The 13,095-nt window shown below is 46.8% G+C and overlaps 5 protein-coding genes across 5 annotated transcripts; 3 read left to right on the forward strand and 2 right to left on the reverse strand.

The window, feature by feature from the left end:
* Positions 1-262: 262 nt before the first annotated feature.
* EYB26_004970 (uncharacterized protein) lies at positions 263-1,507 on the forward strand (the record flags this gene model as incomplete). The annotated part of the gene is made up of 1 exon (XM_054264260.1): positions 263-1,507. The coding sequence occupies one exon, from the start codon at positions 263-265 to the stop codon at positions 1,505-1,507; it is 1,245 nt and encodes a 414-aa protein (XP_054120235.1).
* A 675-nt stretch (positions 1,508-2,182) lies between these two features.
* On the reverse strand, positions 2,183-3,103 carry EYB26_004971 (uncharacterized protein; the record flags this gene model as incomplete). Its single annotated transcript, XM_054264261.1, has 1 exon — positions 2,183-3,103. One exon carries the CDS (start codon positions 3,101-3,103, stop codon positions 2,183-2,185), a length of 921 nt encoding a protein of 306 aa, XP_054120236.1.
* Positions 3,104-6,079: 2,976 nt separating this feature from the next.
* On the forward strand, positions 6,080-8,151 carry EYB26_004972 (uncharacterized protein; the record flags this gene model as incomplete). Its single annotated transcript, XM_054264262.1, has 2 exons — positions 6,080-6,986; positions 7,034-8,151. 2 exons carry the CDS (start codon positions 6,080-6,082, stop codon positions 8,149-8,151), a joined length of 2,025 nt encoding a protein of 674 aa, XP_054120237.1.
* A 270-nt stretch (positions 8,152-8,421) lies between these two features.
* EYB26_004973 (uncharacterized protein) lies at positions 8,422-10,272 on the reverse strand (the record flags this gene model as incomplete). Its single annotated transcript, XM_054264263.1, has 5 exons — positions 8,422-8,676; positions 8,731-9,306; positions 9,362-9,423; positions 9,486-9,880; positions 9,944-10,272. The coding sequence occupies 5 exons, from the start codon at positions 10,270-10,272 to the stop codon at positions 8,422-8,424; spliced, it is 1,617 nt and encodes a 538-aa protein (XP_054120238.1).
* A 1,229-nt stretch (positions 10,273-11,501) lies between these two features.
* EYB26_004974 (uncharacterized protein) lies at positions 11,502-13,094 on the forward strand (the record flags this gene model as incomplete). The annotated part of the gene is made up of 6 exons (XM_054264264.1): positions 11,502-11,608; positions 11,680-11,798; positions 11,871-12,543; positions 12,606-12,798; positions 12,860-12,950; positions 13,006-13,094. 6 exons carry the CDS (start codon positions 11,502-11,504, stop codon positions 13,092-13,094), a joined length of 1,272 nt encoding a protein of 423 aa, XP_054120239.1.
* Between the last annotated feature and the right edge of the window lies 1 nt (position 13,095).

Below are 13,095 nucleotides of genomic sequence, written 5' to 3' on the forward strand. Positions count from 1 at the left end.
ACCCCAGAATGATCGCGGAGTTTCGGCGCTGTCCTTAAATAATCTACAACATGTATGAATAGTTTGAACCACCCCTCGCAAGCCCCGCTCGTCCGTACACTTATAGCTGAATGAAAATTAATAGATCATAATCATGATCATGTTCAATCATGGAAGGTCCTCTGTATTTGGTGCAGCTGCTTCTAATGGTTAAATACCATTGAATTTCCACCCCGCATCAGAGCAATCTCTCACTTTGTACGTAAACTCTACACATTGTACCATGAAGTCATACCTGACCATCTTCACTCTTGCAGGTGCTGCCATCGCCCAAGTTTCGGCATGGGGTCAATGTGGTGGAATTGATTATACAGGATCGACCACATGTGCTTCTGGATATTCATGCGTGTTTGTCAATGAATGGTATTCTCAGTGCCAGCCTAGGGGTAGTGCAACAACATCTTCGCCGCCTTCAACCACGTCTTCAATGCCAACTTCGACAGGAAGCTTAGCTGCGGTTCGATACCTCGGTCGTGTCAACCCCGCTACTAATGAATTGACATGGCCAGGAACTGGATTGTCGTTTACCTTTACTGGGAGCTCTGCCGTGATAGATTTCCATGAAGTCAATGGCACCAACAGCGTTGGCTTGATTATTGACGGTGGCGAGCCGACAGTCATCTCGAATGTCGATGGTACCTCCATCTCCACGCCTGCAGGGCTGTCTCAAGGCAGGCATACCGTTCAACTGCGTAAGCGTTCCGAGGCCCTGTTTGGTACGATCGTTGTTGGTAAGGTTACAACAGATGGTCCTTCCAGCGCGGAAAAGACCCCGCCGCGTAAGATTGAGTTTATCGGCGATTCAATCACTGTTGGGTACGGGTTGGATGGTACTTTACCATGCACCAACACCGCTGCTCTTGAAGATAACCCCAAGACCTACGCTGCATTGGCAGCTAACGCGCTTGGTGCAGACTACAGTGTTGTGGCTTGGAGTGGCATAGGTATAACGCGAAACTACGTGTCCACAGCTCCAGATCCCAGCCCTATCATGCCAGAGCGCTACACTCGCTACGGCGCCAATGATGCCGATAACAGCTACACTTTCCCGTCAGACTGGACGCCGGACGCCGTTGTCATCAATCTCGGCACCAACGACTTTGGCTACCTGGCATACAACGCTTCTGGGCAAGCATACGACGCCCGTGAACCCTTGAACGCTACCACGTACACAAACGCCATGGTCAGCTTTGTCCAAAGCATTCAGAAGCACTATGCCAACGCTAAATTCTTCCTAATGACCTCTCCAATGCTCAGTGACTCCTTCCCCACGGCAGAGGACGCTCAGCATACCACAATGTCCAAGGCACTACAGGCTGCCATCTCACAAATTGGAGCAAATGCCCACCTTGTTGACTGGCCCACGCAAGGTTCCGAAGTTGGTTGCGATTATCATCCCAATGCAGCTACTCACGCAGCCCAGGGGGTAGTCCTGACTTCGGCTATCAGTACAGTAATGGGGTGGTGAAGTGTTTAAATCTAGCTTGTGAGTAGACCTTGGTAAGGTGTTGTGGGGCGCTATGTATATACGTTCAAATGTTACGAACTCGCTCACCTTAATTAAAACATGAGAGGTCCTTCATAAACAAATGTACCAGACTTAACTTAAGACCCTCAGAGCTATTGCTTAGTAAACATTATCTGACTTCGTTGATCACTTAGACTTCGTCGACGAAAGCTTCGAGTGTTTCTTCTAACCGATACATCGCCTCAATGGAAGGTTTGGTTGGGCTTAGCCCATGTCATTGACTTTCTCGTATAAATTAAATACCTAGATGCGTAACCATTAAAGAGACCTCGTAACAAGGTTCAATAAACTATGTACATTGATCAAAACAGAATAACTAATGCAATATCCATTGACGCCTGAGACAAAGTGCGAAGGAGAATTTCGCTAATATGGCCACATGCAGTCGACCCTGGATATAGTCGAGTCGAGAAGATCCAACTTCAAAAATGTTCAGTAATTATACGTAATCGGTCCTCAAAGTCGTGCTCGCCGAAGGGTTGGCGGTAAACAAGCTTGCGAATACTTCCGTTTTCTGCATTTAAATGCCACGAGCAGAACACCATCCCATAACGCCTGAGTTGAGCAGTTGTAAAAGACGAAGTCTTGTAATGAGATTGACTTGTCAACAACATATTATCTTTGTGAGTTATAATATCCTGCGTCTGGAATGGATCCTTGAACCTCAAATAGTGGTGTGTTTGTCTCTAACTCATGCTGACCTGCTGTGGGAGACTGAGGTTGACCTGGCGGAGGCACGAATTGAGCTGGTGGGGGCTGATATTGGGTTGGTGGAGGCACGTATTGAACTTCGCTGGGCTTCTGGGTATACTGAGGTGGTGCTTGGGCCATAGCTGGTGTGGGCGGTGCTGGCTGTGGTTGTGGATCTTGCTTGCGACGACGACCGAAGATGAATCCTAGTGCGACAGCGAGAGCGATCACGGCGACAACACCGACAGCTATGCCAGCAATTGCTCCTCCAGAGAGGCCCGAGCTATGAGTTGAGCTGGCAGCAGCCGACGTTGTGGCGCTGACGGCAGCATCTAGGGCTGATGTTGCGCTGGTACTGGTTGACAGAGTACTGCTTGATGTCGTTGATATCTTTGAAGATGTTGCTGATACGGAGGCTACATCGGCCGTTGCTGGTGCGGTTGCACCAAGGTTTGTTACAGTGGTGGTTACGCTGGCTAACAAAGCACAAGTACCATCAGACGCGCAATAGTATCCGGGATCACAGTAGAATTCGTCAGAGCAGCACTGGCCGCCCACAGGATAACAATGGCTGACACCACAGCAATTCCATCCAGTTGGACATGTACCTGACGCGCAGCATGTCCCGCCAGGTGCAGCACACCAACTGCTAGTCACGCAGCATGTCTCTCCAGATGGACAGCACTCTCCAGCCTTGTTGGAACATGCTACCCAGGAGGAGTTGGTGCAACTCGATTGTCTTGATATCAGGTTGATGCCATTGATCGCTGAAAGATCGTATGGTAGGGTACCGGTGTTGTTTGCAAACGCAATTTTCCGTGGCACGGATGCTGGCAGGTCTGTCATGGTTGTGCTGGATGCCGGAGGCTCGTCTGATTTCTTTTTTTCTTCCTGAGACCGAGGTTGACAAGTAGAATCGACAGAGAATCGAACGTCATCTACGGCCTAAGACACCTCAAAATTTGAGAATTCGAAAAAGTGCAGCGGAGCTGTCCTGGAATACGACGACCACATCGTATTTATTCGAGCGGCTTGACACGACCTATGGGTCCTCTTCTTTGCAACATCCCAATCAGCTTTCAAAATGTCCGAGTCACTAGTCTTGACACGAGGCTGATTGTTTACCATAACGTGCTAGGGTTAGAATTAGGGAGTCGTTAATTCCATCGATATTTCACAAAATCCACCTAGAATCTTTCTAATCATACCCGTATTTTACTAAAACCTTACACGTCGATTTCCAACCCTATGGTATGGTGTTGGATTTAATGTCTACACCGTACACGACTTTCTGAGCACTACATTGCTATTTAATAAAGACTTGAATATGAAGCCATTCGCTACTAAACTTCGCGGACTTGTTGTTAATGGGCTCACGTAAGAACTCTAGAGCGCGAGAGCTAGTTGACAACGAATAGGGAAATCTAACAATATGGGGGCTACTTAAGAAAAGTGTATGGGAAAGGTTTGTAATCAATATGCAAGGATTCTTTTCAATACGAGTGGACATAATAATATCGGGGTGGATTTAACAACCCCCTATAATTATGAATTCAGCCTCGCGATTCTATTTGTCACAGGTAATCCGAGTACACCTTCGATTAGTGAAATGGGAACCGTCTGCTTCACTAGCATCATCTAGGTAATCAACTGTCGGATTAGCTTGAGGCTCGTGCTTGGGAAGTTGAGAGCGATGGCTTGGGATTGGATATGAACAATAGAGACGTTGGAGCGATGAACCTAATTGAAGGAGACGGGAATGCCATCACATCGTACGTACGGACTCCCACTTTGGGGCACAGCCAGCCCGTGATAATGTACAGGCATGCAAGTCTCAAACAATCATATTCTTATACTCCCGTAGGGGGCACATGGCAGCGAGCACAACGCCATCATCCTATTTGCATGGCGATCAATCCCAGGCTTGTCCAGAGTGCATTGGGCTCACAAGCAGCTGTAAAGTTGTCAATTCGCCAAGAGAGTTTATACGAGTTGCAAGTGGGTCGCTTGGACTGGGGCTTTGTTTTTCAGAAGCGCGATTTTGTACGAAGTTCTCCATACTGCGTGCATACATATTTCTTTAGTTCAACTCGTGATTTTGTCGCATATCCTGGCCCGAAAGTCTTTGAAGAGCACATCCGTAAACCTATTTGTCTGCCGGCCCTCATAGAAGGGCCGGCTTGTCGGTGACGGTTAGAATGGAATCATATTCAACTGTGGACCCCGGAGTGAGCCTTGTCTAACTTAACACGGGCTGGGCACAGACGCAAACATATCGAAGGCTTGAAGGCTTGAAGTTGAAGCTGTTTGGAGCCTCCAAACCGTGCCGATGAATCACACGTGGGCTAACTCAATCAGGACATACTACGCGATTGAGCCGCTCGATCGACATTCAGTTCTGCTCAGTTCCTAGGTGCACGCTAACACAGCAAAATGTCTTATTCTAAGATCGCTAGGTCCATCCTTGGTCCATACGACAGAGTATGCCTTGACTTTATCACCAAAATGTCGAATTTAGAGAATCTTTGTATGTTTTAAATAACTAGGGCGCGCAATTTTGGCGGAGCCCCGTATTACCGAGGTATCCATTATATTGGGGAATCCGGTACCTCAAGCCCTGAGGCTGAAGCTACCCTGCCAAGGAATAATTAATCATTAATGTGATCATTAAGATCGCAAGGAATAAGCCACTACCGTACATATAGATCTGATTGTAACCCTCAACCAGATATACATTAACCCACGGAGTCCGGGACGACGTGGGCAAAGACACGGATTCGGAACTATTTAAATGTGTCTCTCTTAGCCTTAACGTTTGATTGTTTTCTTTGAAAACATAAAACTCAATGTAATACATTATTCCTGTACCTAATTATGGTAGAATGTGCTAAAATGGGCGCTAACTGTACAGCCTTGGAAATTGGAATGCCTTTGCTACACCCCTATCCACCCATAATGGACATCCGGGCATCTGCGGGCAACAGTAGCACTAGATAACATTGAGTACTGTCGTTATCATTATGTATAGTGTAATATCAATATAAACTCGTCGTATTGAAGACATTTTAAATGTTGTATTTGCATGCCCCGCCAATGTATTATTCAATATATATATTTTAAATGGAACTACGGCAAGAGTGGAAATCTGACTCTTATGGGTTACTTTGCGAGTTCACTACATTCCCTCGCACATGCAGTGTACCGCACGAAATAAATCACTCCTATCGCTTCAAGGCCTTATCAATATTATTATTCTACCTAGATAAGTTTTAGGCTTCTATTTATGACTTTTTTCACGTTCAACTCCGCAATCCTCAAGAGTAGTCGACTTCCTATTCGGGAAGTTGCCGTATTAGGAAATTTCCCTACGGGCAATCCCAACCCCATGTCGTCGTCCAACGTGGCCGGTTATCATCTTTCCTGTTAGTTCCTCATTGCATACTATTGCTGCAGATATTAGGCTAAATAGCACCAATAATAAATCACAATCAAGCATGAGTGACAATCAACTGGCTCTGTCCTACATCAAAATCTTCTAATCGGCAGGTACTGAACAGCACACATCTCCACGTACTACATGGAGAGTCAGGTACGTATCTTCATAGGTCAGGACGAGAATGGGATGTATGTACCCCGCAGCTCTGTGTAATTGTACATAGAAGGCATTCTTTCTTGATCATTTGTAATAGGTAAAAGTAATCATCCATGTTTAAAAAGTCAGCCTTTGAAATTGATGTCGTTTGGATATCACAATTTAGGAATGTTTCTTAGCAGCTGACGGACACACAGAAACTCACACTTCCGCTGACTTAGCACATTAAGATGCTCTCGCACGATATTCAAAACAATCGCATCGTATACCAATACGACTTTGAAAAAGTCTTCATCGAACCATGGGGCCCCCACGCCCTCCGTGTCCGCGCAACCCATCAACCCACCCTCCCCTCCAACCAAGACTGGGCTCTATCCTCTTCTCCAGTTTCAGGGTCAACCAAAGCAACAATCCGGATAGAACCATCCTCAACCGGCGGAACAATCACAAATGGCAAAATAACCGCCAACATCTCTCCACGCGGTAAAATCATCATCAAAAATGCTGAAACGGGACAGCTGCTTCTAGAAGAGTACATGCGCAACCGCAACGATCAATTAGATCCGAAATGCTCTGCGTTGCTCGTTGAGGCACGCGAGTTCAAGGCACATGCCGGTTGTGATGATTATCACTTGACCATGCGGCTCGAAAGCGTCGATCGGAATGAGAAGATTTACGGCATGGGTCAATACCAGCAGCCATATCTCGATTTGAAGGGTCTTGACTTGGAACTTGCTCAGCGCAACTCACAGGCTTCTGTACCTTTTGCCGTCTCTTCGCTTGGTTATGGCTTACTGTGGAACAATCCCGGTATTGGCCGTGCGGTACTAGGCAAGAACGTCATATCATTTGAGGCATATTCCACGCGCGTCTTGGATTACTGGATTGTCGCCGGGGATTCGCCCAAAGAGATTGTGGAGGCATATGCGGATGCGACTGGCAAAGTTCCGATGATGCCTGAATATGGACTTGGTTTCTGGCAGTGTAAACTACGATACCAGACGCAAGAGGAGTTGTTGAACGTTGCAAGGGAATACCGAAGACGGAAACTACCTATTGATCTGATTGTGATTGATTTCTTCCATTGGCCACTGCAGGGAGACTGGAAGTTCGATCCTGTGTACTGGCCTGATCCAGGTATGTCTACCTCTTTTCTGTTCCAAACTTGCTCTAATGTTTCACAGATGCAATGATCAAAGAACTCAATGACCTCAAAATCGAGCTTATGGTATCCACCTGGCCTACAGTGGATATCAGATCCGAAAACTACGATGAAATGCTCGAAAAGGGTTATCTCATCCGCATGGACCGCGGTATCCGAACGGCCATGAACTTCCAAGGCGAAACCGTACATTTCGATGCCACCAACCCCGACTCCAGAAAATACGTCTGGGAAAAAGCACGTAAAAACTACTTTTCCAAGGGCATCAAAGTCTTCTGGCTTGATGAAGCGGAGCCAGAGTACTCGGCCTACGACTTTGATAATTACCGATACCATCTCGGCCCAAACGTCACTATTGGCAATATCTACCCTCGAGAGTACGCAAGAGCCTTTTACGAGGGCCAGACAGATGCCGGCCAGAGGAATATCGTCAACTTACTCCGTTGCGCTTGGGCCGGATCTCAGAAATACGGCGCTCTCGTCTGGAGCGGCGATATCGCTTCTAGTTGGGAGTCACTACGCTGCCAATTAGCAGCGGGACTCAACATGGGCATGGCGGGGATACCATGGTGGACGACGGATATTGGCGGTTTCCACGGCGGAGATCCTACAAAGGAGTCATTTCGAGAGTTGCTGGTGCGCTGGTTTCAATGGGGCGCGTTTTGTCCTGTTATGAGACTCCATGGAGATCGTGAACCGAAGCAACCGCAACATGGAACGACGGGTGGCGCAACTTGTCTGTCGGGTGCAGAGAATGAGGTTTGGTCTTATGGGGATGATGTCTATGCCATATGCGAGAAGTACTTGAATATTCGTGAACAATTGCGCGAATATACAAGGGGGCTTATGAAGGAGGCTCATGAGAAGGGCACGCCGGTTATCAGGCCGTTGTTTGTCGAATTTCCGAGGGACAGGAACGCTTGGGAGGTAGAAGATCAGTATATGTACGGTTTCAAGTATCTCTGCGCACCGATCTTGTATCCAGGTCAAAAGAAGCGATCTGTATATCTTCCAGAGGGAGATTGGACTTTCTTTAAAGACGGTTCGATTGCAGGTAACCACAGTGAGCAGTTTACCGGAGGACAAACGTTAGAGGTTGATTGTCCCATTGAAATGATGCCCGTGTTTGTCAAGGGCTAGCCTTTAAGAGAATCTCATCCGATCATATAAAAAGATCATAAATTCCGGTTCCAGGCTCATTGAAAGGGGATATAGATTGGCTAGACATCTTATGAATAGTTTGAAGCAATAGAAAAAGCAATTTATCAGAGATTTTGTTCTAAATTATTTTGGATCGGATGTCCAGGGAACTTGGACAAACCTTGGGTTCTATATAAAAAGACCTATCTATATGCATTGTCGAGCAGAATTCGGGAAAGAACTTCCTAGAATCTCGATCTCTTTCCCTGACTAGAATTCAACTTTAAAAAACTGGCTGGTACGTATCCGTTCCCCATACTTATAGAACAATAACGGTATGGGAGCCATTGCTAACGCAATGAATCCAAGCAATGAATTCCCCCATCCCAAACCTAGAGCTTGATACATCTTCCCACCTGCCAGTGGCAAAAGTGCCCCCAAAAGAGAGCGAAGCAATGTAGAAGCGGCCATGACGGAGGCTGAGTATACTGTGTAGGCATCGACGAGGTAGGTTGATGTAGCCATCTGTACATAAAAGATTAGACCATTAACAATCCAACAAAGCAAAAAAAAACTTACAAAAGCTATCATCATCCCCATTCCCAGAAAAGCAGTCCCGATAATCGGCACTATCCAGGGATCCTGCCTCTCCGTAGTCCAGCCATACCAAAACAGCGCCAACGGAATAAGCCAGGACCCAAAAAACATCGGCGGCAAACGATACTCTGGTTTTGCTACTCCGTCATTGGAAGCAGTCAAACGCTGTTGGAGACGGTCTGATATGGCGCCAAGGACGAACAGCCCCATAAACGAACCTACTCCGATGCCCAAGTATGCTAGACCAACGGATCCCTGGGAAAAGCCATATTGAGTCTCGAAGACGGTGGTCATGGTTGTGAACAGCAGATATAGGTATCCATAGATGACCGCGGTGTAGAGAGACAACAGGAATACGATGGGCGACAAGAAGAGCATTTTTGTGGGACGAACGATGGAGAACATGAAGAGCTCCTTTGAGGATCTGCCGGTATCTAGTACTGAGCGGAGGTTGGAATTTCCGGTCTCTTTTCGTAGTCGTTTGGCCTTGCGGTCAAGAAGGACATAGGCGTATGATTCGCGCATTGTGAATAGAGATGAGATGGTTACAGCGCCGCCCTTTCAGTTTCGAGAATTAGCCCTCCGCTATTTTATAAATATGAGGCGCACTCACCGCTATGGCCAGAACCCAAAAAGTCCATCGCCACCCCTTGGCCTCAGTTAGATAACCACCGGCTATATCATAGTATGGTTAATTGAAGCGCTTACAAGTAAGGGGTCAGAGTGATTGTACTCACCAACAGGTCCAATAACAGGCCCGAAGAGCGGACCCATCGCCCAGATAGCCATCGCAGCACCTCGTTTGTTCTGCGGAATCATGTCCGCGAGTGAACCAGCACCTATAGTCAGTGGACAGCTACCAGCCACGCCTGCAAAAAATCGAAACACGCTCAAACTACCCATGTCCGGCGCCAGGGCGCAAGCCACATTGAAGATGGTGTAGAGCAAGTTGCAAGCCGTATACAGTGGTTGACGTCCGTACATCTCAGACAGTGGAGCGATCACAAGAGGACCAAAACAGTAACCGAGCAAATACACCGAGACTATGAACGCCGCAAGAGACTCGTTGCTGGAATGGAACTCTCGCATGACATTGGGGACACCGGGAGCGAACATGGAAGAACCCAGAGGACTATAGAATGCTTAGTATTGAGCGAGACTCGAGTGACGATAAGTTGGTTCATCGGCAACATACGTTAGGAATGTGATCAGTGCTATAGAGGTCGTCATCATGGCCTTTCTGCTGGCAGGCCAATTGAACGGGTTTTCCGGGTCGTCGGGGCCATCCCAATCGACCAGATTCAGATCTACAGGTTCCACGGCTATAATTTCTTCAACATAGTTTCCTTTTTCGGTCGTTGATGAGCCGCGCTCAACATCTTTATTCACATCTTGTCCTTGATCAATCTTCTCGGCGGGAACCAGATCGGCAGCGACTTCTGCTGGATGAAAATTTATATTAGTCTCACAAAGAACCTTCCAATGCTGGATCGAATCGAGAGGAAGCAAACCCTTGGGACCCATTCTCGTATAACCGATGTTCACGACCGATAAGAAGTACAAGTTGGACTTCGTAGCAACCACCAATGCTTGCTATGCAACTTAAAAGGCCCTGGAGATCATTCCGGTGGACAAAAAGTTCAGACGTCGTCTTCGAGTCGCAAAGTCACAATATATGACAGTCAGTTAAGACCCCCTTCACTCGAGCAGGCATAATTTTCGTATATAACTAGTTCTACGTCGTATACATTTTTCCTTAGTCTGGAAGGAAGAGTGGTTTCAGCACAAGGGTCGGTCCCCTATTATTTACACAAATAGGAGGTAAAACAATATAGACGCAGCAGCGGAGACAACATTTCGAAGAATCCCCCGCACGATGCTCATTATACATCGTACAGAGTAAGGGCTCATTGGACGGGAAAGAGACTGTGACTTAGAATTAGCCAACCTGAAGACCAGTGAAATCGTTTCAAGGAGCCCGCTTGTCGAAACTTTAAGCGATGAATCGTCCTCTTAGATTCTTAGATCTTGTTGGTTCAACGTCCCGTTTAACCGGTTTAACCAAGAGTTCACGTGACATCAAATATAGCAATTTGTATGGCGAGAACGTATACAGAGTATTCCGTCGTTTAACGATATCTGTCAGAGTACAAAAGAACGAGGGAAGCATCGATGGACTCCATCGTGTAAGACGCGTTAGGGTTGTATTAGGGTAAGGGTAAGTAAAGTCACGGACCTGTTGGAATCCGCGTATAGTCTAGTAATCAGGTAACATAGGTTACCATATAAATTTAATATATATGCTGATGTGTGATTCTTCTTGACTGTGTCTTGCTTGGGCTGCAAAGTCGCCCTCTTTACTCGTTCTTTTCCCCTTTTCCTGTGGGTCCTTGCCAAGACGCTAATATACATTTATAGCCTCCTATTGGCTGGAAGTCCTATCCATTTTGAGATTAGCCTCGCTCAGGCTATCAGGCTTCCAACAGGACCCTAAGGGTTCGGGGGTTAGGGTTCTTTCCGTCATCGGCGCGGGGCACCACCAACCAGCCAATGGGAGAGCAGTTTCGGATAGCGGGCGAACAATTTCGCATTCATTCTTGAGCATGACTCAATTATTTTTCTGGGCGACAACTCAACATTGCATCGCCTTCGTCTTTCGTCTCAATTTGAATATATACTTGACAGCTGAATTGCGACTGCAGCTTCACCTCTCCAACGTCAGACAGTAACAATTGCAAATTGCAAATTGCAAAATGCAGAGAGAAGACGTCATCTACTTCGGCGCTGGCCCCGCGGGGTTGCCAACTGATGTGCTCACCACCGCAGCTGCTGCGTTGCTGAATTATCAACAAACTGGTCTGTAAGTTATCGGTTATGTGGTTGATAAATCCAATTCGATTTTTGAGGTGCTGATATTTTGCTGGATGATAGTGGTGTGGCCGAGCACAGTCATCGTAGTACACTGGCAGCCGACATCGTGAATAACATGAAAGCCGACCTCGCCGATTTCCTCGAGATTCCCTCAACACACGACGTGCTCATTATGCAAGGTGCTTTACATTTTTATCTCTCGTTGATTTAATCCACGCGCATGATGACTGACGCCTTTTGTTCAATTGCAGGCGGAGGATCCGGACAATTCGATGCGACAGTATACAACTCCGTATTGGTTTGGGTGGAAAACCAAAGACAAAAGATTGTTCAAGCGAACGCCGACATCAGTGAGGAGGATTTAATCAAACAAATACAACAAAAGGTCCAGTCGGGATTGCGACTTGACTACCTAGTAACCGGTTCATGGTCCTTGAAGGCCAACCAAGAAGCCGTCCGATTACTCGGACCGAGCCACGTCAACGTCGCAACAGACTCGAGGAAAGTCAACGATGGCAAATTCGGAAAGATCGCAGACGAGTCATCGTGGAACCTGAGCGATAAACCTGCTATGATTTATCTGTGCGAGAACGAAACCGTGGACGGCGTTGAATGGCCCAGTTTCCCCAAGATCCTCGAATCAAAGGCTGACGACGAAACCCTTGTCATCGGAGACTTTTCCTCAACCATCCTTTCGCGACGAATTCCATTTGATCAATTCTCGATCGTCTATTTTGGCGCACAAAAGAATCTAGGTTTACCGGGTATCACTGTTGTGGTTATCAAGAAGAGCATTCTCGCAACTTTGAGTCAGGGTAAGCCCGAATTGGCCAGGAAAGTTGGCCTACCGGTTCCTCCAACCATTCTGGATTATGCGGTCACAGCCAAGAATAACAGTCTTTATAACACATTAAGCATTTTTGAGTGAGTCTTAGCTTACACCTGCAGTAGTCGATCCGGGTATTAGTACTAACATACGTCTTCAGTGTCTTTGTTGCTGGTCAAGTATTGAAGAAACTTCTTGCCACGTTCCCCAATAAAGTCCGTGGTCAAGAGGCTCTTTCTGGAAAGAAAGCGGGTTTGTTATACGATGTTCTTGACTCATACCCGGAAATATACAAGGTTGTTCCCGACAAGAGCGTGCGGTCAAGAATGAATATATGTTTCCGAGTCACCAAGGTATTTCCACCTTTATAGATACTATCCTGCTGCATATTGCTCTGACTAACATTTTAAAAAGGGCGGAAATGTCGACGAAGCCGAGAAGGCATTTATTAAGGGCGCAACAGAAAGGGGATTGCTCGGTTTGAAGGGTCACAGAAGCGTTGGTGGTAAGTCAATCAGCATTCTTCTCCATTGTCGCAAACCACTTACAGACCATGCCAGGAATCCGCGTGTCAAATTACAACGTTGTCGATGAAGCCGGGGCCCACAAACTAGCAACATTTTTGAAAGACTTTGCAACATCTACATGAT

This window comes from Talaromyces marneffei, chromosome 3 (assembly GCF_009556855.1).
Source record: "Talaromyces marneffei chromosome 3, complete sequence".
Lineage (NCBI taxonomy): Eukaryota > Fungi > Ascomycota > Eurotiomycetes > Eurotiales > Trichocomaceae > Talaromyces > Talaromyces marneffei.